Source organism: Artemia sp. Qi Xiang Cuo, chromosome 1, assembly GCF_049724085.1.
Source record: "Artemia sp. Qi Xiang Cuo chromosome 1, ASM4972408v1, whole genome shotgun sequence".
NCBI lineage: Eukaryota > Metazoa > Arthropoda > Branchiopoda > Anostraca > Artemiidae > Artemia > Artemia sp. Qi Xiang Cuo.
Window position 1 is genome coordinate 36820637 of NC_142794.1, and position 25150 is coordinate 36845786.

Below are 25150 nucleotides of genomic sequence, written 5' to 3' on the forward strand. Positions count from 1 at the left end.
TATCAAACTATTCCCAGAAGCTCCAAGGTGCTTAAAAAATTAAGACCAAACATATTAGTATTTTCTGTTAAAATCTTTTTCTGAACAATGACTAACTTACATAATTTACAGACATTACTCCTGAGTTGGTAGGGGCTGTGTCAAAAACAGAGTTATACCTATTAGAACCTTTGACTACTTGAAAAATGGCTGTCTCTTTTAATCTGATATAACGGGGATCCCTATTGGTATATTCAATACTCTTGGCCCTTCAAACGGACACAAGATTTTCTCATTTCCGATTAAATGAGACTCCAGCAAAATTTCTAAGGCCTCGAATTCAACTAGAAGTGGTTTTGAAAAATAATACATAGGATGCCCAGGGCTCTATCCTAAAATAACACCAGTTCCTACCTTTGATATGAACTACTTTTTTTTAGACCAGTGATTTCAAAACCAAAATGCTTGTAAAGTCCAAACTAGGCAGCATAAACACAAATGCTAAACCTGATATTGTTTTGTTATAAAAAGAAACAAAAGAGTACACCTTCACAATTAACAGATTATAACACTTCATGAGTGATATTCTACTTAGAAAGGGGGCGGGGAAGGATAATTATTAGGAGAATTTTCCTCCAGGTCCCCTAAAACAAAATTGACTGAACATCCCGTTATGGATTCTAAACTATGCTTAAATTGAATATATTCCGTGGGATTAATTCACATAGATTTCTGAGCCACATTAAATTCAGTATTTGCAAAGTTGACAAACAGTTGACACCTTGTCGACATATTGCTTTTTTGCATTTGTCCCTTATTGTGTCAACATTGTGCATTTAGTGGGCTTAGCATAGGAAACACATCTTTAATTGAAAAAGTTAATTAATTGATTCAATTGTCCCTTAGTATTCCTGAATGCAAACATACAATCATTTTATACCTTTTTCTGTCGTCAAAGACAACAACATATTGACTGATCTAAATATTTTACAATCAAACTTCCATCATGTCGACAGTGAAGCGGACAATTTCTTGCCGTGTTGACAGAAACGCTCGTTTAAATCCGGACACCTCAACGCCCTATCAAAAAACTGAGTCTTTCCCAAAATACTTTAAATTGAAAACACGCCTTGTTTAACAAGTCTGCTTTTGAAACCTTATAAACTGGGATTAAGCAAAGTTGTGAAGCTTAGAAGCTTTCTTGTACTTCATTTAAGCAGAAGATCTGTTTTTCAAGGTTTCACTTTCGTAACACTAAGATTTTCAAAGGTCACTTCCCTCTAGAGAGAGAAAGACTGGAGGTAGGTACTTCAGAATACCTCTTCCAGGAGCAAACTTTAGTATGTAGACCCATCCCTGAAAGTTTCATTTTACCAATCTAATCCCTTTACAAGATATCAAAAAGTAGCAAAACTAGAATTTTGTTGCATATATCTGCTCCTTTCCCCTTTAAAGGGTATTGACCTTTAAGCAGCATTCACAAGCATATCTAGCTAGAATCCCATGTCTAGACACATGTCTATCCAGAAGTGAATGTCTAGGCAACGACCCTTCACAAGTAAAATTTGGGGCTTAGCTAAAACTCAAAATTTAGTTTCAAATTGTCATTTCTAGCCAATCAAGAGAGCTTATGCAGGCAAAACTTTCCAAATTGTATTCCCTATTTTTACTGTCAAAAGATAATGGATAAGACAAGGCAAAACAATGCCTTAGATATGCTTCACTATTATGTCTAGTGTTGTATATTTGCCTAAAATGAAAAAAAAACAATTAATGAGAAAACAAAAAAATTAATTTCAGTTTAAAAATGTAAACATAAATGATGAAAATAGTGGAACTTGACACATTCTGATTGGCTGTAATTGAAAATCCTAGACATTGAATTCTAGAGTCTAGAACTCAATGTTCTAGCCAAGCACTTTGTCTAGTGTGTCAAGCTAAGCCCCAAATTTTACTTGTGAATGGTTGTTGCCTAGATATTAAATTCTGGCTAGCCACATGTCTAGACATGGGATTCTAGCTAGACAAAGCTTGTGAATGCTGCTTTAATATCCCTTTACAATCATTATGATATAAAGGTGAAACTTCAAAATCCAAATTCAGCATATCCTAGCCTACTGCTCAAATAAGGCACTAGAAAGTTGTTTTGAGCATCATACCTTTGCTGAATTCTGATTTATAAGATCTTAAAGATTTGTATAGCCTACTTTTATCTTAAATTTAGTGGATTAACCTTGTTATGGCTTAAAATTCTTCTGAAATAATTTGTATTAGGTTTTCAAAGACTATATTGAATGAAAGAAAGATAGTGAACCCAAATTAAGGTATTTTTTGGTCAAACTTTAGTTGTAAAATTGATCATTATTTCAGTAGTTAATTCACTATAAAATTTTGTGGTAAAGTTCTGCTTTAGCTACTTTTGGCTACCTTGGAAAGGGGTTAGGTTAGGAAAATGAAACCTTTCAGGGATGGGTCCAGACTAAAGTATGCCCTGGGAAGGTACTTTGAAGTAGTTAGCTCCACTTCTTCTCTCTCTAGAGGGTCCTGACCTTTGATGACCTTTAAAAATATGTGTGTTATAAAAGTGAAACCTTTGAAAAATAGATCTTCTGCTTAATTGAAGTAAAACAAAATTGTTTTCAGCTTCACAATTTTTCTCAATCCTAATTTATAAGGTTTTAAAGATAAGTAAATACATTTCCTAACTTTTGAAAAAAAAATACATTTATATGGCTTAAAATTTTACTTAAATAAAAGGAGTTGCATTTTCAAAACTAAAGCCAGAGAAAAAGAAACTGATAACTGAAAATTAAGGTAAAATGTTGTTTTGTCAAAATTTTAATAAGTATAGATCTATCATGTAGGCAAATTTCAGGACCCTCTAGAGGGAGATGCAGTAGAGGTAGGTACTGCAAAATACCTTCCCAGGGCATACTTTAGCCTGTAGACCCATCCCTGAAAGTTTCATTTTCCTAACTTAACCCCTTTCCAAGATGGCCAAAAGTAGCTAAAGTAGAATTACCAATTTGGTTTTATTACCTATAAATTTGATTTTTTCACTAACCTAGCCTATGCAATTTCCTAAGTTCTAGATTTAAAAAAATGGTAGAGAGAATAGCTTGATAACACTTTTCCCAGGTATATTTTAGGCCCTGAATTTATTCCTGAAAGTCTCATTCACCTAGTTCTACTGCTTTCCCAGGTAGCAAAAAAGCCCTCAACTAGCTGTAACCTAACTAAACATAGACCTAACATAAAAACTAACTACAATAGTTAGACTCCTGTATATGGTTGCCTCTTTAGGCATAATCATTTCTCAGGCAGTAGACTAGGCCACTTCTCCTGGACACATAATGGTCAATAAAAGTATATACATGCTAGTCATTATTATAGCCTCTAATGATACATAGAAGAGTATAGCCTATGCCCTAAAATGACAAAATTGTTGGCAAAAATTTCAATTATTGAATAAGTTGGGACAATTCCTAAGGATAGGGGTTCATTTGATCAAAATCTAATTTATGACAATTATAAATATTTACTTAGGTTTTGTTGTTGCATTCCCACTCTCCAGAAGGAAAATTCTTGAATTGCTATCATCACTATGAAATGGTAAAAAGTGCTTCAAATATTCTAATATTTGCTTTAAGACACAATCATTCTTTAAGACACACCAAAAAACTCTCACCACCAGGTGTATTTCTGTTGTATTTTATATTAGATAACAGTTGAAACACTCAATTGACAAGCACAATTTTAGCAGCTGACCACTTCTAAAGGAAATATGTTAATCAAATAAAAGTTTTACCATTTGGTTCCGTATTTTATGCTCTTTCCAAACATCATGATTGCTTTTATGACAATCTACCCTGCTTCTCCCCCAGATGGTCCCTGATATAGCCCAAAATAATATATTAATTTGTTGTTTTTCATCTTATGATACAATACATCAGGACTTTTTCTTAAACTGGTTCCTCATGTTCTTGACCTGGTGAAACCATTTCACTCTAGTACCAATGGCAAATTCCAAAGGCAAGTCTAAAGCTCTCTTTGAGGACTTAATCTGCTAGTCTTTTGACCAACTTTACTTCTATACAAGTTTTGTTGGGGATTAGCCAGCCAAGAGAGGGCTGAGAGAGAGGAAAAAAGCCTTTTTTAATGGTTGTTTGATAAAATATTAATTTTATAGGAAAATATACTGATTAGAAAGTATCTTTTGCATTATCAGGGCCCTGCTAAAAAAAGTCCAACAAGAGATGCTACAGTCAAACAGGAAAGACGCAATGAAAACCTTGTTTTTACAAAATAATTCAATACACCACAGTAGAGAAATACATTGTATAGCATGGTTTTAAGATATTTAAAGTGTTGTTCTTTGGTGTTTTTTTGGGGAAAAAGGTACCTAGGTTAGGTTTCATTACATATTTAATGTATGCTATGCTTTGCCCCCACTCCCCCTAATGTGCAAATATATAGCCCAAATTTGTTTCTAAACTATTATATAGCCATGCTCTTTTATTTTATTTCATTAGCATTAACCAAACTTGACTTTTTAGAGAGGCCCTGATAATGTGAAAGTACCAAGTATTCTTTAAGGGGGTAAAAAACAAAAAAAAATCACACATACTATCTAGCAGCCATTAAATAATTTTCTCAAGTTTACTTGGGTAGCATTTATTCTTCATGTTGCATAGTAGTCATGCTGTATGGACTCTCCAGAATTTCTCACATTGAATACTCATGACAACACAAATGGAAAAGATGTTTCTTATGGAAAATTGCTGTGATTCTTTTCAAATTTTTCTTTTTATGATATTAGTCCAAAGGAAGGAATTTTAATATTTTGACAGTATCTGTAACCATATAATTCCAGGGTCATATTTGAATAACTTGAAATCAGATTCTATCCCCCCCGCTTATGCTCAGGAGCCATCTTATTCATAAACAGTTGAGGAAAGAAAAAAGACTCTTAATTCTAAACTTAAAAAAATTTCAGGCCTTATGTCATGTTTAGACTAACTGATTATTTATGGAAAATTATCAATTTGGCAAGGAAAAAAGGCCATTTTTAAGCAATCAGCTGTTTTTCTTTGAACACCTAAAGCCTCCTTTTTGAAATTTGCCATTCACACTAGAGCCTGAGTGGAATGCCTATGAAAATATCTTGTTAGCTAGACTGTCACCCAAGGGGGCAGGGCTGGATAAAGGGCAATTGGGCCCCACATGTGAAAGGGTCCCATGTTACCATCAAGATGAATAGGCTAAAAAAATAAATCAAAACTTAAAGCAAATTGCTTTTGATGATAATGGAAAAATAAAGAATCATTCAAATAATTTAAAATTATATTTATTTTAATCTCCTATTGCTGGATAAAAATTATTAATGTGTATATTACTTGACATTTGATCAATGTGAAATTTGATATATCTATATATATATAATGAGGACCCTGCACTTATTTGATCTAGGCCTGCCAAGGGAGGGGGGTACAGATGCTTGCTAAAACCTCACTAATTACCATCTGTTTAATGGAAGAAAAACAATGACAGATAAAAACAGTGACAATTTGACTGATGACAAAAAACAATTAAAATCTGTCTGATGACAAGAAGCAATTTGCTACCTACAGAGACCAGACTAATGCCTCGATAATTACCACACTCAATTTTATCACCTTTCTTATAAAGTGGCTTAATTAAGGTTTTCCTAAAATCGTTAGGTACTTCCCCTTTTTCAAAAATCATATTCATAATCTTCAATAACTTATTTCTAACCTCAGCGCCACCATATTTAAGAAACTCATTTACTACCCTATCAGCACCTGGAGCCCTATTATTCTTTAATCCTTTTAGTACTGTTGCTAATTCCTCCTCACAAAACAAATCTTCCTTCACATCCAAGGTATCACAAACTTTTTCATTTTCCTCTATATGTTTTCCTGCAACTCTATCTCGGTTCAGCAAGTTCTCAAAATGTTCGGCCCATCTCGCTTTAGCTTTTTCCTTATCGCTAATTGCCACCCCATTCCTATCTTTAACTGGGACAAGTCCGGATTGACTACTAGCTCTCAATTTGTTAACGTGCCAGTACAATATTTTACTATTATGCCGTATAGCTGCATCTTCTAAATCCTTGGCAATTTTATCCATGGCCTCCACTTTACACCTCCTTAGTTCATATTTCAATGCTTTCTCCACTTTCTTTACATTTATTTTGTTTTCATGCAATCTATCACTCAGATAATTCTTGTACAAGTCCTTTCTCCTATCTAATAAACATAAAGCTTTTTCACTAATATTTTTAGCTGCAGTTCTAGCTTTCTTCTCTAATACACCTCCAGCAACTTCACAAATTATTCCAACCATCTTCCACATAATCAAATTTTGGAAATTTTCTCTCAAATTTTCACCCTGGAGTCTACTAACATCATAACTTCCCTGGAGGTAATTACCCTTCCGATATTTCAGCTTTAAATTAACCCTTGACACTACTAGATGGTGATCTTTACTTTTAACATCAATAACAGCACTCCTATATACCCTAGTATATTGTATTGATCCTGCCAGTCTTCAGTTTACTATAGCATAATCAATAAGGTTTGCTGTCTTACCATCACGTGAATACCATGTTAGCTTATGAGCCATTTTATGACCAAACACCGTATTGGTTATAACTAGATTGTTATACCTACAAAATTGCAAAAGTCTGTATCCATTACTGTTTTCTTTTCGTACACCAAATTTACCTAAGCTGGGATACCATCTATCCTTGTTTCTACCAACCTGGGAATTAAAATCTCCCAGTAATAACATCATATTTCTACCTGGGACCTTGTTTATTTGCTCCTGTAACTGTAAGTAAAATTCATCTGAGTCACTAACATCTCCGTCAGTCGGTTCTACAGGGGCATATACCACTATAACTGATACCTTGAACTTTTTAGTTATAAAATGAGCATTGAGTATTCTATTATTAATACCTTAACAGCCTAAACAAGACTTAACAGCTTCTTTGTTCATAATCAGCCATACTCCCTGTCTGGGTGCCCTATCTTTGAAGCCCGAGTAAAAAAATTCTATATCGTCTAATTTCATGCCTCCTACCACTGTGATATGAGTATCTGAGACTCCTAATAAATACAACTCAAATTTTCTGAATTCTTCATTAAAAATTTCGATAAAATAGTCATTTTTTAATGTCGTGACATTCCAAGTTCCAATTTTCATGTTCTTTAAATCATTGAAATCTGTTTCGCCTCAGGAAAAGCAATGATCCCGGATACCAGTGGAGGACGGGAATCACATATCTTCTCAAGTCCACACTGAAGTACTTAAACCGGCTTAGAACCGGACAGTACGAAGTCCCTGGGACGTCCATGAATGGAGGTTTTGTGCAATCCTGGATCCATCTTGGTCACAAGATGGTTTTCAGCACTTGGCGATGCTCTTCCATCAACAAGAGTCGATATCCTGCGCAGACAGTCTCAAGTCTATTACCTCTGACTCATTATATATTCATGCCTACAAATATTATGCTACTATGGGGAGGCAACCCATAATAGATAAATTAGCTAGGAAGAGGTTTTTCAGCCCAAAGACGCCCATCAAAACATACCATTCCTAGAAGAATTGTCCATTAGTCAGAATACCGTGCAAATACTGTGTTGTTTACTAGGCTATAATTTCCTCGAGGGGCGCCACTCCTCAAGTGGGAATAGAGTTGACCGCAAGGTCCCCAGTCTTGCAGGTACCCCGAAAAGGTTGAGGCAGCCCTTTGCAGAGGCTGTTGTCCATAGATCTGGATCGTACGCCCTGCCACAGTTGTCCTCCTATAGAGGATCCTCCCGCGATGGTGTTCTGCATCACCATGCAATTTAACCCATTGCTGGGAGAAGGTTTGCAACTCATGGAACTTGTGGACAAACCAGTGGGCCCTTTTGAGTGTACATTTGAGGGGCCTTCTTCCTCCTCCACCTGTATTTTTGACCCCGGGCAAGGGTGCCCCAGATTCTATTATGGACCCCCAGGGACAAGGTCCCCCTTTGGTCCGTGCCTCCTATGGAGGTACCCTACATATCTGTAGAGCGTTCCCCTATCACCACCTGGAGACACGCTGAATGGCCAGGGGGAGGCCAGATAAACGGATCACTTTTGTTTTGCAAAGGCCATAAGTCAGTGACATATTTAACCTACTACCTATAAATATAAATTACTCATTGACTAGGCCTATATAAGTTATATTCAGAAATATATAACTCAGTGACATATTTAGCCTACTACTTATAAATATGTGTAACTCACTGACTAGGCCTATATAAATTATATACAGAAATATATAACTGAGTGACATATTTAGCCTACTACTTATAAATATGTGTAACTCACTGACTAGGCATCTAAGTCATATACAGAAATATATAACTCAGTTACATATTTAGCCAACTACTTATAAATATGAATAACTCACTTACTACGCCTATATGACTTGTATAAATAAATATATAAACGTGTGGAAAATTATATCTACTACTTATAATTATGTGTTACTAGCTGACTAGGACTGTCTAATTTATAGACGTAAATATATAACTGAGTGACATCTTTAACCTGCTACTTATAATTCTGTGTAACTCACTTTATTCACTAGGCATAAATATATAGCCTACCAAATCATATTGTTGAGTTTCAAACAAAGCGAATACACCACTCGATGCCCCCCCCCCCCCTACACCGATTACAAATATAACAACCACTTCCATCAGAAACGAATCTCAGCCCCCCCCCCTAGGCTATATATGTCAACTCAGTATATATATTTGCACATATGGGGGTTAGTTTAGGGGGGGGGGGCTGAAAATCACTTCCGATAGAAATGGCTATCATAGGCTACTTGTAATCAGCATAAAAAAAAGGCATCAAATGGCGTATCCAATTTATTCCCAACCCAACAATATGATTTGGTATATATTTACCAAATTTTATTTCTGATGTAAATGAGAGGTTAAGTTTAAACCGGCTGGATTTGTGGTCATGAGCTCGTTCATTTTTGAACCGTATGACTTCTCAGCTAATCTACATTCATAGACCACTTGATTTCTCAGCTTGGAAGCTTCACCTATCTTCCCCCTTTTATGGAGCCTGTTGTGTTTGCGTATCAGCCTTTTCAGGCGTGAATTAACCCAGGGCTTGTCAGCTGAGTTTATTTTGACCGTCTTCTCTGGAAAATACACATCATAAGCTATCCGTATTTTAGTGGAAAATATTCTATACATGTCGTTGACATTTCACTTTTCGTACAAACTTTTTCAGTTTTTCGAAATAGTCCATTTAGAGAATAGCTCTTTTCCAGACTCAGTCAGAGGCTGGCTTGAAAAAATTCGCTTGGTTCCTATTCTCTTTTCCTCCCTAGGACACCGGTGCACACAGAAGTGTATACTTTTACCAAGACTCGGCAACGTCACTGGATCACTATTTTCTTTTTTGCAATAAATACCTCTTTAAGTTATAAACGCTGTAGTAATTGGTACAAAGGGTTCTCTTGGGAAGTCTAAGCTATCAAACAGTCCGTAGTAACGAACTATAAGTAAAGAGCGACGCGGCTCAATAGTAACCAAAAATGTAAAAACGGATACCAATTTTGATAAGATAAGATAAGATATTTATTTCAAAAAATGACTATCACAAGCCCCGAAGGGCCGAATTCGCATTTCGGGGTCATATAATAAAAAAAAACATAGAAACAGCACAACAACTAAAAAACTGGCTAAACAGTGTTAAAAAAGACAATATCAGAAAGGCAAAGCCATTCATTAGTCTAAAAAACAAAAAGTGTCAAATGTTATAAAGTTAAAAAGTCACAGACTAAAACAAAACCAACAAAAAAAAAAAATAGTTCTAAAAAGGTTTAAAAGAGACTATGTAAGAAAAGGAGGGAACGGAAGAACCAAACGGACACAAGCATTGGTATCAGTAGTACAAAAAAAACAACAAAAAACTAGAGGTTTATTTGATCAGTAATGAAGGGGACAAAAGTTTTTTCATATCTGGAGGTTAAACAACGGATGGGGGACAAGATAGGGACGGGTTCAGAAGCAGTACGTGGCAGGCGGTGTCTGGATTGGGAGTGTCTATTGGGGAAAATGTTTTCCGTGCGAGGGTTTATTATTGCATTTTTTGCAAAACGGTGGCACAGCGTTCCTTTCCTGTTCCAAGAGTTTCCAGCTTGGCCTTTTTTAGAAGGAGTGAATATGGTACCAAAGTTTCTTTAAAAATTATTCTTAGGGCTCGTTTTTGAATAGATTCAATTTTATCTGATTCATCACGGGAGATGCCAGGATGCCAAACCGGACAAACATATTCAAGATGCAGGCAGACATAGGAAGTATAAATTCTTAAAGAATGGGATGAGGGGACGTTAAATTTTTTCAAGAACTTAAGGAGAGACAGGGATGCATTAGCTCTACGGACAATATCTTTCACGTGAATATCCTACTTTAAATTAGAGGAAATTGTAACCCCAAGTAATTTAAAGGAAAACAAAGAAATATCTGGGGGGATAGGGTCAAGGAAAGTGGGAGTAGATTTCAAGAAATTTATCGTCATTGTATTTGATTTAGGGGAATTTACTTTCATGTTTAGGCTCTTTGCTTCATCCGAAATGTGGGTTAGGATTTCGAGGGGATCTCTTTATATTCCTGTGACATACTTCGAGGATCGACAAGTCATCCACGTATTTCCACCTTTGGGGAAAGTCCTTACCAATATCGTTAATCATGACTAGAAATAAAAATGGTCCCAAATTGGTTCCTTGAGGAATTTCACAATATATAGGGAGGGGGTTAGAGAAAATATTTTTGTATTTAACAACTTGAGATCTATTTGAAAGAAACAATATAACAATATTTACTAACAGAGGATCAAGTTTAAAGTTAACCAGTAGTGAACGAAATAAGGTGGTGTGGTCAACCAGGTCAAAAGCTTTTTGGAAATCAACTAAGACAAGGTTCAGCCAGACATTTGGTTTATCAAAGTTACTCACGATGGTGTGCATTAAGTGCACAAGGTAATGGGTGGTGGAAGTTTTCTTTAAGTTACCAAACTGCCGGGTGTCAATACGCGGACAAATTTTATCCTTAAGCCAGTCACAGAGGACACCTTCATAAAGTTTGGAAAAAACAGAAGTGAGTGTAATGGGGCGAATGTTGGCGAAAGTCAGACTGGTGCATTTTTTAGGGACAGGTGTTATAAAACCTTGTTTCCAGCAACTTGGGAATTTACCAAATTTTGTGATGTGGTTGAAAATATTTCATAAAGGCTCAGCAATTTTGTCCGAAAAGGTTTTAATTAAGTCAACTGGGATGTCCAAGGGAGAAATACTTGATTTTCTAAGCTTTATAATTTTATTTATAACCTAAGAGGGCGAAATAAAGGGGAAGTAAGTGTTGGGGGGAATAGTTTGACTTGAGCCAGTGAAAGGGAGGATACCTTGAATGATGCGAGCTAGTAACTAGTTTAAAATGATTGCAGTCCTAGAAGAGGGTTCAGGGAGATGATAATTCACTTTGGAATAACTTTTTCCGCAAATTTCTTTAATTTTTCTGTACCATTGCTTGGGCTTGTTAGAATATAGATCTTTGACTTTATTATTATAATAATTAGAAGCTGCTTTTCTTAATTTTTTCTTTAGGAACTTTCTTAGACTATTAGCCTCAGTAATACAACCTGCTTTGAAAAAATTGATTTTTTTTCTTATAAGTTTTTTAAAAGACTCAGTAACGTAAGGCTTATCTGTAGAACGCGTTTTAAATTTTTTCTCAGGGAAGTTGAATTCATAATTATTCCTCAATAAATTTTGGAGGGACAAAGCTATTTAGTCAACGTATTTTGTGTGATACACTGTGGACCAATTCTCCTTAGTAATCCAGTAGCAAAAATTTAAAAGTCCTGAGTCTGTGAGTGGTATATACGGGGTTTCAGTTATAGAAAACGACTGTTTAACTTTAGCCAGCGGAGATAGGAAAAGGCTAAAGTGGTAACTACCCCCTAGAGGGGGCAGAGTGGAGGCGGGTTTGTAAAACTTCGAAAGATTAGTGCAAATTAAATCAAGAGTAATATTGCCTTTTGTAGTAGGGACATTAATGACCTGTTTTAAATTAAAAGCGTTACATGTAGAATCAAGTCTTATATCGTTTGCGTCACCCATCAGGAAAATTCCTGCATTTGGGTATTTTGATAGTACGAATAATAGTACGGTAATTTTTCGATAAAATTTATTTTGTCAGCGGATCTCTGATTATGGGAGTAATAAAAACAACAAAGGACAATTAAATTAAAAGGACGCGGCAAGACTTTAGGTCGAACACACACCCACATAGCTTCATCAAAGGGAGTAAGGCACGGAATTGGGATTTCACTTGGGTATAAATCATTACGGACAAAGAACAGAATTCCGCCACCTTTCTTACCCAGAGGGTGGTTTTCTGGTCTGAGTTTAATAAATTGAGAAAAATTTTTAATCTTTAACATGTGCAAATTTTGAGCTTGAACTTCAGTAATAGCGATTACATCTAATCTATATATTTTAGAAAGGGTGTCTAATTCAAATAAGCTTTTCAAAGTTAATGCTTTCAATGTTGCTCAACAAATGTGTAGGGAATCGGATACTGCTCGTCAAGGTATTGTTTTTATAGTTTCCTTTTTCTATATCACTGATTGGGTCTAGCGCTTTAATAGAATTTCTGATAGGGGCTAAACATGAATAAGGAGATCAAGAAACAGGGGAATCAAATCCATCTTTTTCAAATACAGTTGCATTTAATTGAGCAGGTACTAGTGGAGACTCTAAACAGCGGTAACTATTTGAAATTTTAGAAACTCTGCATGGAGGTGTTGAAAGTGGATCCTTCTGCCAGCTTACTCTTAAACCAGTGTCATACTGGTAGGGTAGCCAGGAGGGATAAAGTGCACGGGAAGAGGGAAAGGTTTCCTAGTGACCTGAGAATAAGTCAAGTTGGGAGTGTTCTTTAAATGGGAGGGGGGTGGCAAGATGATGGGGGGTAAGATGATACCAATAGACATATCATAAGGATCGGCTTATTAAGCTGATTTCAAATATATAAGATTTATTAAGTTTAGTGTTACCCATCAAAAGCTACTAGCCTAAGAACATTTGCCTGATTTTCAAAAAAAGGGGGAAATGCCCTCTAAAAGCGAAGGAAACTTAATGAAAATCATAATAGATTCAGCGTATCCGAGAACACTACTGTAGAAGTTTCAAGCTCCTATTTGTAAAAACGTGGAATTTTGTATTTTTGCCAGAAGAAAGACCACGGATGCGTGTTTGTTTGTTTTCCCCAACTTCAATTGAAAGTTTTTTTCAACTGAAAGTAAGGAGCAACATTAAAACTCAAAACAAACATAAAATATTCCCTATATGAAGGGGTTGCCCCCTCCTAATACTTTTCTCTCTATGCTGAAATTTGACTGTTTGTCCCAGTTTCTTAAGAACAACTCTGAAACACAGGGGCCGTTTAGTTACAATAGGAAGCTTTTTTAAAAATGTTTAAAAATGCTAAAAACTTTAGCGTGAAGAGTAGGATATCGGGGGGGGGGGGCAACCCCTTCATATACCGAATAATTTTTTGTTCGTTTTGAATTTTAATGTTGCTCCTTACTTTCAGTTGCAAAAATGTTTTTTTTAAAATTGAATTGTGTAATAAAGCTTCATTTTTCAAGGATCAAATCCCTTATCAAATAAAATCGTTTGACGTTCTCCTATAAATCCGATCGGTCTGCGCCTTTGCTAGTGATCTACTCAAATAAATCCACACAATTCAAATTTTGTGAACTGGATCATATGTTTCTGATTTTTTACAAGGTTGGGGGCCGTACATGTACTGAAGGAGTATTTCTGTGATACAATTTTATAGTATTCCAGAATAGGTAAGAGAAGCTCAATATAATTTTCCTCTCCTTCCTTCTGTATGAGACTTTGTTCAATTATTAATACCATTTTTATTTATCTGTAGTGTAATTCAACATTTTGCAGGAGTAGGATGACATCATTGAGTACAGTGCCCTTATCCAACACTGAATCAAGGCCTGAGTTACCTCCTCAGAATGTCCAAGCTACTAAAGTGCAGCCACCACTAAGGTCTTCGTCACCAACTCCAGTTCTAAGGAATTTATCAGGCGAAGCTAAGCACAGTAAAAGTGTGGGGGAAGTTATTGCCAATGCTGCTGTAGAAGCTAAAAAGTAAGTTTACTATTATTTTCTTATTTTTTAACCATATTATCATCACAAAAAAATGCTATGACAATATGAACTTTACTATCCTGTACAGTAGCCAATTTAAATAGCTGCTGTTTAGAGTCTGTTCTGCCCGCTATCATGAGTAAAAGAAGCTAGAATTTATTTATATAGCTGTTTTTTTTTTCTTTTTTATTGATATCTCTATACCCCCTGGGTAAAGAGATATCCTGGGCGTATAAAACTTCCAGAAGTAAAAAATATGAAATGTTCGAAAGTATATAAAATCGTAGAAAAGGTTGTAAGTGCTGTGGAGGATAATTTTTTCGTATATAAATATAATTCTTCTAAAAATTCTCTCTAGCCAGGTTTTCTTTTCTTTTTCAAAGCGGGTTTTAAAACTATCGATTACTATGGACTGTGGTTGGCTATTTACTAGGTAGCGGATATCATGATTTTATAAACTTTGTCCAGCCCCTCTTTTTCAGGCGTACTTTCCTATCCTGTATCCAACTATAACTCTTCACTATAACTTTAAAACTTTAAAATATATAACTCTAACTTTAAAAGGCCAATTATAACTTTAAAAGGCCTGTGGCTTTTTTAATGATACCGAGCATCGCTATACTGCTAATGGCACTGGCGTGTTTACCAAACTTAACTCAACACTGGCATGCCAGTTGTATCTATTTGCACCTATGTCAATTAAGATAGATTTAGTACAACTGACTAGAAAATTTTTCTTGGAGACGCAAAAATGCCACCTGTAATTAAGCTAAGACCGGCTACTTTGAAGATGTCTTTTGCTTAGATGTCTTGTTAAGTCAGAGCTAAAAGATTTATTCAGGAATGCAAGGTTTTTTAGTATAAATAGTATTAATTTTTAGTAATAAATTGTTTCCGGTATAGATGGAGCATTGATGTTACCTGTCTTAATTAAGAAAACAGTAATATTGTATACTAGCTTGCCTTGTTATTTACAGTCTGCAAAATGAAAATGGGAATTTTAATTCTATATTAATCGTATTATAATTCTATTAATCTATATTATTAATTATTAATCTGTATTAATAATTCAATATTAATCACCATAAGGAGTAATTTCAGATCCACATTTGTCAAGATAGTGTATTAGAGAAATAAATGGAAAATCTTAGAAATCGTGTGCGCTTTTTTTAAGGAAGGGTATTAGAGACTCCCTTTCCCCAGCATAGTTGCTTTACTAAGATCAATAATAGACATTGCAAATGGGTAACACCGACTGTTTTACTGGTATCTAACTCTTTTCTTTATTTTTCTTCTGAGGGACTTTAGACTTAAGTATTCCCATGGAAATAGTCAATACAGAACTTTGAATTGTAATTCAGTGTGTATCGTTAGTCCATCGAACTTTTAATTCAAGTCGCTTTTTGATCCTAAGTAAAGTTTGAGAAAGTTTTCAACCGTTCAGAATTTCCTGTCTAATTGAATCTACAATAGAAAAGTATTTCATGTCTGGGTAGGCTAATTAATTGAATTTCTCTCTTAGTCAAGGTTTAACCTTATCTTTTACAATGTAAAGTTGTTTTAATCAGATATTTGGATTGAGATTTTGTTCATCATCACCTGATCTGATATTTTTATTTCAAGAACAATCTGTAGGAAATATTCTGCTCTTGCTACTTCTAAAACTTTTTGTAGGCTTGTCTCGTCGTTAACTTGTGTGATTTAAATATTTTGTATATGAACTAGAAGCAATTTTTTATTTTGATAATAATTAGGCCGATTTAGTTGTATAAAGCGATTTAATGGTATAATGGACAATATTTTTCATTCCCCGTTTTGTTAATTTTTGTGGTATCATTTATTAGGTAAATGCATATTTTTGGCTGGAACTTACTATCGTACTAACTTATCATGATTGCAGCGATAGCTGCAGTCAAATAACAAGGGCCCTTAGTAGCAAAGAATTAGAATGTATTTTATTGCACAGTATTTCTAATTTTTTCCTGAATGTTGAAAACTTGTTGAGATTACGTCCTATCTCCTTTTAAGCAAAAAGACAATATTTCGTATGTAGGCCTTCTGAGGGGTTGGTCCCCCTTAAATGAGGGTGGATGTAATACAAGTAAAGAGGCAACCCTAAGAGAATCTACGACCTCCATGTTTCACTGTGTTAGCATGAATCTTTTTAGATATAATATACCCTCGTACTCAGGGTATTTCGATTTCCATAGGAATAAATGATATCAGCATGAAGGTGTTTTTGTTGGAATAAAATCATTTTCTTCTCTTTTCTTTTTTTTCTTTTCTTTTCGTCTTCCATTAGTCTTATCTTTTTATTAAATAAAAAAAACAAGTTTTTTAAACTGAAAGTAAGGAGCGACATTAAAACTTAAAACGAACAGAAATTATTCCGTATATGAAAGGGGCTGTCCCCTCCTCAACGCCTCGCTCTTTACGCTAAAGTTTTTTATTGTTTTAAAAAATAAAGTTGTGAGACAGAGTCAAACTTTAGCGTAAAGAGCGAGGCGTTGAGGAGGGGACAGCCCTTTCATATACGGAATAATTTCTGTTCGTTTTAAGTTTTAATGTCGCTCCTTATTTTCAGTTTAAAAAACTTGTTTTTTTTATTTAATTTCTGATCGTTTTTTAGTTAATGCAGCTTTTATTTGTATAAAAATTTTACTTTTCTTTTGCTAAATGGATGTCTTTACAAATTAACTTACGTAACTAACTTCTATATTCGTATATTTTTCTTCTGGCAAAAAATACAAAGTTGCAGATTTTTGCAGATATGAGCTTGAAACCTATGTAATAGGGTTTTCTGATACGCTGAATCTGACGGTGTGATTTTCATTAAAATTCTTTCACTTGTAGGGGATGTTTCCCCCCTCTTTAAAAAATCGAGTAAATTTTCTCAGGCTCGTAGCCTTTGATGAGTAATACTAAACTTAATAAAATTATATATTTAGGATCAGCATTATAAACACATTCTTTTGATACATTTATTGACATCAAAATTTCGTTTTTAAAAGTTTCGATTACTATTGAGCCGTATCGCTTGTTTTTTTATTTTTTTTTTTATTACGTACATGTTATTACTTATATGAAGGGGTTCTCTCCTTAGTCAAGGCCACTCTCTTTACGTTAAAAGTTAAAAAAAAATTTGATTCACAAACCCCTGAATCACCCAGGCAGTTTAATTAGAATAAATAGCTCTTTTGAAAGCACTAAAAAAAACTGTAGCGTAAAGAGCGAGGTCTTGACTTGGGGAAGAACCCCCTCACATACGTTATAATTTCTGTTCGTTTTAAGTTCTATTATTCCTTCTTACATTTCAGTTGAAAAAACTTGTTTTTTTTTATTTAATTTCTGATCGTTTCTTCAATAATGCTTGGAAATCCGGCGCCCTCTTCATAGAAATGTCCCTTACCCCAAAGAAACATCCTCCACGGAAATATTCTCCAGAGTAACCCCCTCCTCTAGCCCCCCCCTCCAGAAAAAATCCTTCCTGAAAATGGTTGTATACTTCCCAATAACCAATAAATAATGCTGGCAAGTCCGGCGCCTCCTTCATGGCAATTTCCCTTCCCCCATGAAAACTTCCTTCATGAACAGATCCTCCAACATAACCCCGACCCACCCTTCCCTCCCACTACCACAAAAAAAACCACCTGAAAACTTCTGTATACTTCCCAATAACCAATGCTATATGTTAACATTGGGTAAAGTTCATAACTTTTAGCCCTCCCTCTGGGAACTTCGGGGATTAAGTCATCCTAAAAGAAATATTTATCATATTTTCGACCATGTTGAACAAAATGGCTATCTCAAAATTTTAATCGGGTGACTTTGGGAAAAAAATAAGTGTGGGAGGGGGCCTAGTTGCCCTCCATTTTTTTGGTTACTTAAAAAAGGCACTAGAACTTTTACTTTCCGTTCCAATGAGCCCTCCCAAGAAATTCTAAGACCACTGGGTTGATAAGATCACCCCTGGGGGAAAAAAAACAACAAACAAACAAAAAAATAAACACGCATCCGTGATCTTTCTTCTGGCAAAAAACGTAAAATTCCACATTTTTGTAGATAGGAACTTGAAACCTATACAGTAGGGTTCTCTGATACGCTGAATATGCTGGTGTGATTTTCATTAAGGTTCTATAACTTTTAGGGGTATTTCCCTTTTTTTGAAAATCAGCCAAATTTTCTCAGGCGCGTAACTTTTGATTGATAGCACTAAACTTGATGAAAGTTATATATTTGAAATCAGCATTGAAATCTGATTCTTTTGTAATATCTATTGGTATCAATCACGCATTTTCTAGAGTTTTGATTACCATTGAGCCGGGTCGCTCCTTACTTACAGTTCGTTACCACAAACTGTTTGAAAATACAAAATTTTATTTTGCTTCTTTGTCCTTCTTTCTTCTTATTTGTGTTTTTTGAAGCTCAGCTGTAACTGCACTGAATATAAAAATAACTAAATAAGAGCAGAATCACCAATTCAAGAAAATCTACGGACCGGGGAAGATTTTTTCGGTTTTTACAGTGAAATTAACCAAACTTGACTTCTTGCGTGGGTTCCAGCTAATTGACAAGTACCTAATTTTGCGTAGAATATGATAATTTAATAAATTCACAAGCTATAGGATAAAACTGAACATATTGTAAAGAATATTGAGAACAGATAGAGTCCAGCAAGAATATGAACTCCTTCTGTTAATACATTTATCATTTATCTTCTATTTACCATTTGCTTCGGCATCTGCAAAAGTCTTTTCCTATATTATATTAAAGCTGAATAATTAAGCTACAGCAAATTATGTAAGGAAGGCCACTGGGGATCTTGTAAATATATTAGAAACACTAGTAAATAGTGACGTCTAAACTTAAAACATGCCAAAACTACCATGAAGAGGAGCTGGAGAGGAAGGAAGAGGAAGGAAGAGGAAGGAAGAGGAAGGAGAGGAAGGAAGAGGCAGGAGGAAGAGGAGCTGAAGTTAAGTTAAGCGGGGCTCCCATTGGCGTCAATAAAGTTAATAAAGATGTCCACAAAGTTAATAAACCGTTTTCCTCGCAGAACTTTGTTGACTTTATTGCAGTCGGAAAGAAGTTAAACTTAATTTAACTTTTTCAAGAAAGTCCGCAAAGTTCAACCAATAGCAGAAGACTCGCGGAAAATTTCAAATAAACAACATACAAATTAGTTTCTACAAATATAATCGTGTATACTTGTTTAAATATTTAGCTTGGTAAAAGAAACGAAAAATGTTTTCATCTACTTTTAAAAGGAAAAAATGCTTAAAAAGATGGTTTTCTGAGCTCCATGTCTGAGTATTTCAGTTACTTTTTATGAAAAACTGCTGTTAAGTCAAAAAGATGAAATCCTTGTGTGAGTGGGACAAACTTTATGGTTCGTACTTTCATGACAAACTTTATTAACTTTATTCAGGCCGTGGGAGCCCCGCATTAAAATGCTTCTTGCTCTTTACTGCCAACTTCTAACAATACAAGACATGGTCAGTGAGTATTATCGAATTTCTCATTACAAATTTTAATCGACTTTAAAAAAATGAAGTGGTAATTTTCAATTAGCTGATACACACGGGATATATTGTATAGAGAAGATGCTAAAGCTAACTAGTCAAACAGGTATCTGTCAATTGAGAATTGGGTTGCAAACCGTGGTTAGTCATTGTGTTTACAATATTTAAACTATTTTTTTGGGGGGTTTAGTGGGAAAAAAGGTACCTGGGTTAGGTTAGGTTACGTATTTAATATATGCTATGCTTTACCCCCTACCCCCTAATGTGCAAATATATTGCCCAAATTTGTTTATAAACTATTATATTTTCATCATACTTTGTTTTATTTCATTAGCATTAACCAAACTTGACTTCTCGCGTGGGTACAAGCTAATTGAAAAGTACCAATGAAGTAGTTTCATTCTTTGATTAAAATTATTAAAAATGGGTTGTCTTCTGGCAACATTGCAAGGGGAGGGGAAGGGGGTTGAGCATGTATATGTGCGTTATATTTTCCGCTTTTTAGCTATTTTCTCTTGTGCTAAACTTTAGCATCCCTCTTTACTTGTATTAACATAGAAGTAATCTGAAATTATTCATTCAATTCATAAATCTGTCTTCTTTTGAGTATATTGATTTAGCCTGAAATAACCCCAACATAAATGACTCATGTTATTCCAACAATTTGGGTGCATCTATCCTGAATTTATTGCAAATCTCAATCAAATATGTCAGCGCTGTCAAGCCTAAAGGCCTCATATAACGTTTTAGCACTTCTGAGGTAATTGCAACATACGGTTTACTAAGCTGTCCTCAAACGGAGGATCAGCAGAGGTATGTATGGTATGTATGTGTATCAGTATGGTATGTATGGTATGTAGAGTCATGTTTTTATCCCAGTTTGGTTCATTTTAACAAACATTTTGACCATTATTTTGCTCCAGATAGAATATATGGATATAGCTCAAATCGTGCAATAGCAAACCTTCACCTCGTCCAGATCTCGGATTAAGTCCTGCAACATGTCAAGTCCTAAAAAAACGAATAGTGAAATATCACTGCCTTGAATATAAACTTAAAATTTATGCTTGAATGGTAGAGAGCTTCTAGTAGACACACTGATTCTTAAAGCTTTTTTTTTATAGTAAAGTTGTGTCTTGACATCTTCCCCTGAAATAGAGGTTGAATATGGACGCTGTAATCCTGTCCTCCAGATTTGTCTTTCCAGTTAACCATCTCATCTTTCAAAGTGTTCGTCATAACGAATTGTAAATAAGGAGTGACTATCGAGGTGATAGTAACCGAAACACTAAAATAAACAAAAAAATAGGGAGGGGGTGGGGGGGTTTGAGAATAATATATTATTACTACTAAAAACTCACTGCAGCACCAAGTTGCCTGAGGTCAACACAGCTAAGCACACTGCTCCTCCATCTCAATTTATTCTAAGCCCCCCTCTTTACACCCTCCCACGAAGTTCCTACTTGCTTTAAATCTTTCCTGACGACATCCTCCCACCCCATTTGGGTACGACTTGCTTTTTGTTGGGCCCTAGACGGTTGGCCGATAAGGACAATCTTTGGCAATCTGTCATCCTGCATCCGCAGAATTTGTCCTAGCCATCTCATCTTTTCTCTCATTATAGCCCTAGAAAGCGAGATTGAACTACATTTTTCGTTCGGCTTACTGTTTGAGATAGGCTACGTCAGTCAGTCGGGTACACACACACACAAAAGAAAAAAACTCTAGGCTATTTCACTGGAAAATATCTAGAAAAGCTTCCTCCATTTTTCAGAGGGCCCACGCTTCAAAACCATACCATCTGCGGGTTATAAGATAAGCGACGGTGAGAATTACATCGGTTGCAATAAGAAATAATACACAACGAAATTTTCGCTTAGAAAACCTGGGACAACGAGCATCATAACGAGCTGCAAACAAAAATGATGCACAACAAGATCTTCGGTTAGAAGATATGCAACAACGAGAATCGTCAATTTAACAGAAAGTATTTGCAAACTAATTCAAGTTACAATGGAATGAAAGAACGCGTTATTTTTGCACCTCTCATAAAAGAAATAATTAAAATTAATGCTGAGATAGTTTATCGCCTCCCAGGAGAATACAAATTCTATAAAAGTTGTAATTCTGTGGAAGACAAACAAGTAGGAGGAATTGGATTTATACTAGAATTCCTTAATTAAATTGACATTGCTGATTTGCCACCCAGTGACTTAAAACTAAAGAATACCATGATAACTTTGCTAATCTGTAAGTCAAAAATCACTGGGTATATTATTATAATCGAACGGAAATTAAGCAAAAAAAAATTTTTCAAATAAAAGTAAAGATTGGCATTAAAACTTAAAACGGACAAAAATTTTTTCTGCATATTCGGGGGACTGCTCCCTTCTCAACTCTCCGCTCTTTATTCAAAAGTTTTACAGTTCCTTAAAGAAACGTCTTACTCCAATTAAACGACTCTTGTGTTGGAGCAGCCGTTCTTAAAAAAATTGGGACAAAAAGTCAAACTTTAGCGTATTAAATTAAAAAGGAACATGTTTTTTCAAATGAAAGCTACTAGCGACACTGACTCTTAAAACAGAGGGGGGCTGCCTTGCTTTTTACGCTAAAGTTTGACTTTTTGTCTCCATTCTTTAAGAATTATTTTTCAGACAAACGGACAAACAGACAACAGACAAACAGAATTTTTTCAGACAGCTGTTTAATTATAATGAGGAGCATTTTTAAAACACTATTAAACTTTAACGTAGATTGAGGAGGGGTAGACCCCCTCAAATAAGGAAAAAATTCTGTTCGTTTAAGTTTTAATGTCGGTCTTCAATTTCATTCGAAAGAATAACTTGATTTTTTATTTTGTTTTATGTAAGGATAATCCTATAGATATCTTAACAGTTCGGCTGCAGAGATTTGGAACGCGTTATTTGACTTGTCTTTTTGGAAAACATGTAATTAACGCCCCCCCCTCGAAGAAACTCAGGTTTGTCTTTTGTTGAACTATTGAGCTAGCCTTTTGAGTTATTGCAGCCGAAGAATCTTAATTTTGAAGTTTATTTGAATCATTTGATCTCGGTGGTCTACCCAGAGGACTTAATTCTATTGTGTGGTATGGGTGCCTTGGTTCCCTCATAGCTATTGATCTCTCTGACTCATGGCTCCTTAATCTTTCGCATTTTGATCTCAAGCTTGCGATTTTATCAAGGCTGTATCCACGGTTTTTATTCAGGAGGGGGATATTTTTTCCGGGGGGGGGGGGGTAAAAAAATTAAAACAAAAAATTAAAAATTTGTTTATATATATTTTTGTTAAGTTTTTACGAGTAGGATAACAATTATTGGGAAGTTCCAACTTCCTAACTCCTCCCCCCTGGATGCGGCCTTGAATTTTATAACCTAAATATTACTGACCCGTTGCAAGACAGTTCTTTTCGTATTTCTTATTAGGTTCATTTCCCACTTCGCTCCCCCCCGTATGTTTTATATATTGATACATCGTAGTGTTTTAAGTATAAATTCCTTGGAGGGTCGTCAGCGATTCTGTTTTTGAAAATGTACCAAAGCCAGTTAAAAAAAACGATTGTATTGTATATTTAACTTTTAAAATGAAAATTGTTCATTTTACGTCTGAATTTGATGTCTATGTACTTATAATCTAATGCTTCAAATTGTTGTCAGGGTTTTTAAATCTTGTTTAAGCTTAAAAGGCTGACTGGAAACTATAATTTCTGTAAAATCTAAACCTAGATATGCCTAAAACTAAAATATGAAAAAATGTCATCTTGACAGGAATAATGTCTAAGTTGGAACACTGTTTCCGTGTCCCCTTTCTTAACACTTATATTTCTGATTGATAATTTCATTTCCTTATGTACTTTGATAACAAGCCGGTGATGGAATCAGTAAAAATTTAGTTCGAGCTTCTGTAGTTTCCCAGGAATCTTTTCCAGAGAATGCATCGACTAGACTATTTTTATGTGTATTCAGAGAGAGATGTCTGTGTAAATCGATGAATTACTCTCATGGGAACGGACACAGAAATTCTCGATTTTCTTTCAAAATGATGCTGACGATGTTGTGGATGATTAGCGAGAAACCTCAAATGAATTGTGAACCATCACTCGTCGAATACTTCAATCAAACTAATAAGAGAAGAAGCGTTTTTTTACAGTATAGTGATGAAATAGGTTGATATTTCTGACTATTTTGTCCGGATTTTTACTGGTCATTCTCAACGGTATAAAAGGGAAAAAAGTAGAAGGGCGAAATAGGGCATAGCGGAGAAGTATATAAAAGGAGAAGTAGGAGAATGATTCAAAACTAATGGATTAGAAACTTTGCATAAAAGTCCCTGAGGGAGTAAAACCCTTAAAGAAATACGAATGAAAACCCAAAGCAGCAGAATAATGGAAATAATAACACCACTTAAAAACTCTCATGGGAACTGAAACAGAAAATCTCGATTTTCCTTCAAAATGATGCTTACGATGTTGTGAATGATTAGCGAGGACCCTCAAATGAATTGTGAACCACTGATTGTTCTCCAAATATTTTAATCGAACTTTACTGGTCATTCTCAACGATATGCTTTGAAAAAAAAAGTAGAAGGGCGAAATAGGGCATAACGTGAGAAGCACATAAAAGGAGAAGTAGGATACTACAAAACTAATGGATTATAAACTTTTCATAAAAGTCCCTGAGCGAGTAAAGCACTTAAAAATAAAAAAAGACTAAAAATCAAAAGGAGCAGAAAAAAAGAAATAAAAAAGACGCAAAAAAGACCAATCAGAACGAGTAAAACTTCCAAAAGACAGGATGCTGTACCCATCTGAAAGATTATCTGAGAGCGTTACTTCAGATTAGAACGTATTTTTAGTGGTTTGTACCCACAAGTGTGAGTCTCAGAAAACCATTGAGGGACTTATGCCCTCTACTGTATACAGAGACCGATTTTGCAAAAATGATTTTCATTTTGTGATATTAGAACTTCTTTAAAGTACCTAAGGGCGGGGCTTTGTCCCATCTACAGGTCCGTTGCTCTGCTAATTCTTAATGGTGGTATACATAGTTGTCTGTCCTTATTCAGTCATTCAGTGGCGAAATGTGTTGCCAAGCCTGTTGAGATACCATCATTATCACATATTCAAGGTACGTTTTTCTTGTAACAAAGTTTAACTAGAAAGCCTTGTCATGGAAAATTGGATTGTGGATATGATTTTGACGCTTTGATCTTCTGTGACATTGTTATGTTTGAATTTCTTTGGCAACGCCATAATTGAGAAGCTTTCCGGGTTCGCGAAGTTTTTTGAAATATCATCATTATCAAATAGCCGTAGTGCAAGTTTCTTGTAACAAATTTTGTTAGAAATCCTAGGTCGTGGACAATTGATGGCATATCA

The 25150-nt window shown here is 35.2% G+C and overlaps 1 protein-coding gene across 2 annotated transcripts in view; it reads left to right on the forward strand.

Annotated features, from left to right (window-relative positions):
• Nucleotides 1-25150, forward strand: part of rho-5 (rhomboid-5) — a 349085-nt gene that overhangs the window by 32822 nt on the left and 291113 nt on the right. For both annotated transcript variants that reach the window (XM_089100907.1, XM_089100993.1), the window contains exon 3: nt 14027-14233. In XM_089100907.1, the coding sequence (XP_088957033.1) occupies nt 14027-14233 (207 nt within the window). The remainder of the gene's footprint in view (nt 1-14026; nt 14234-25150) is intronic.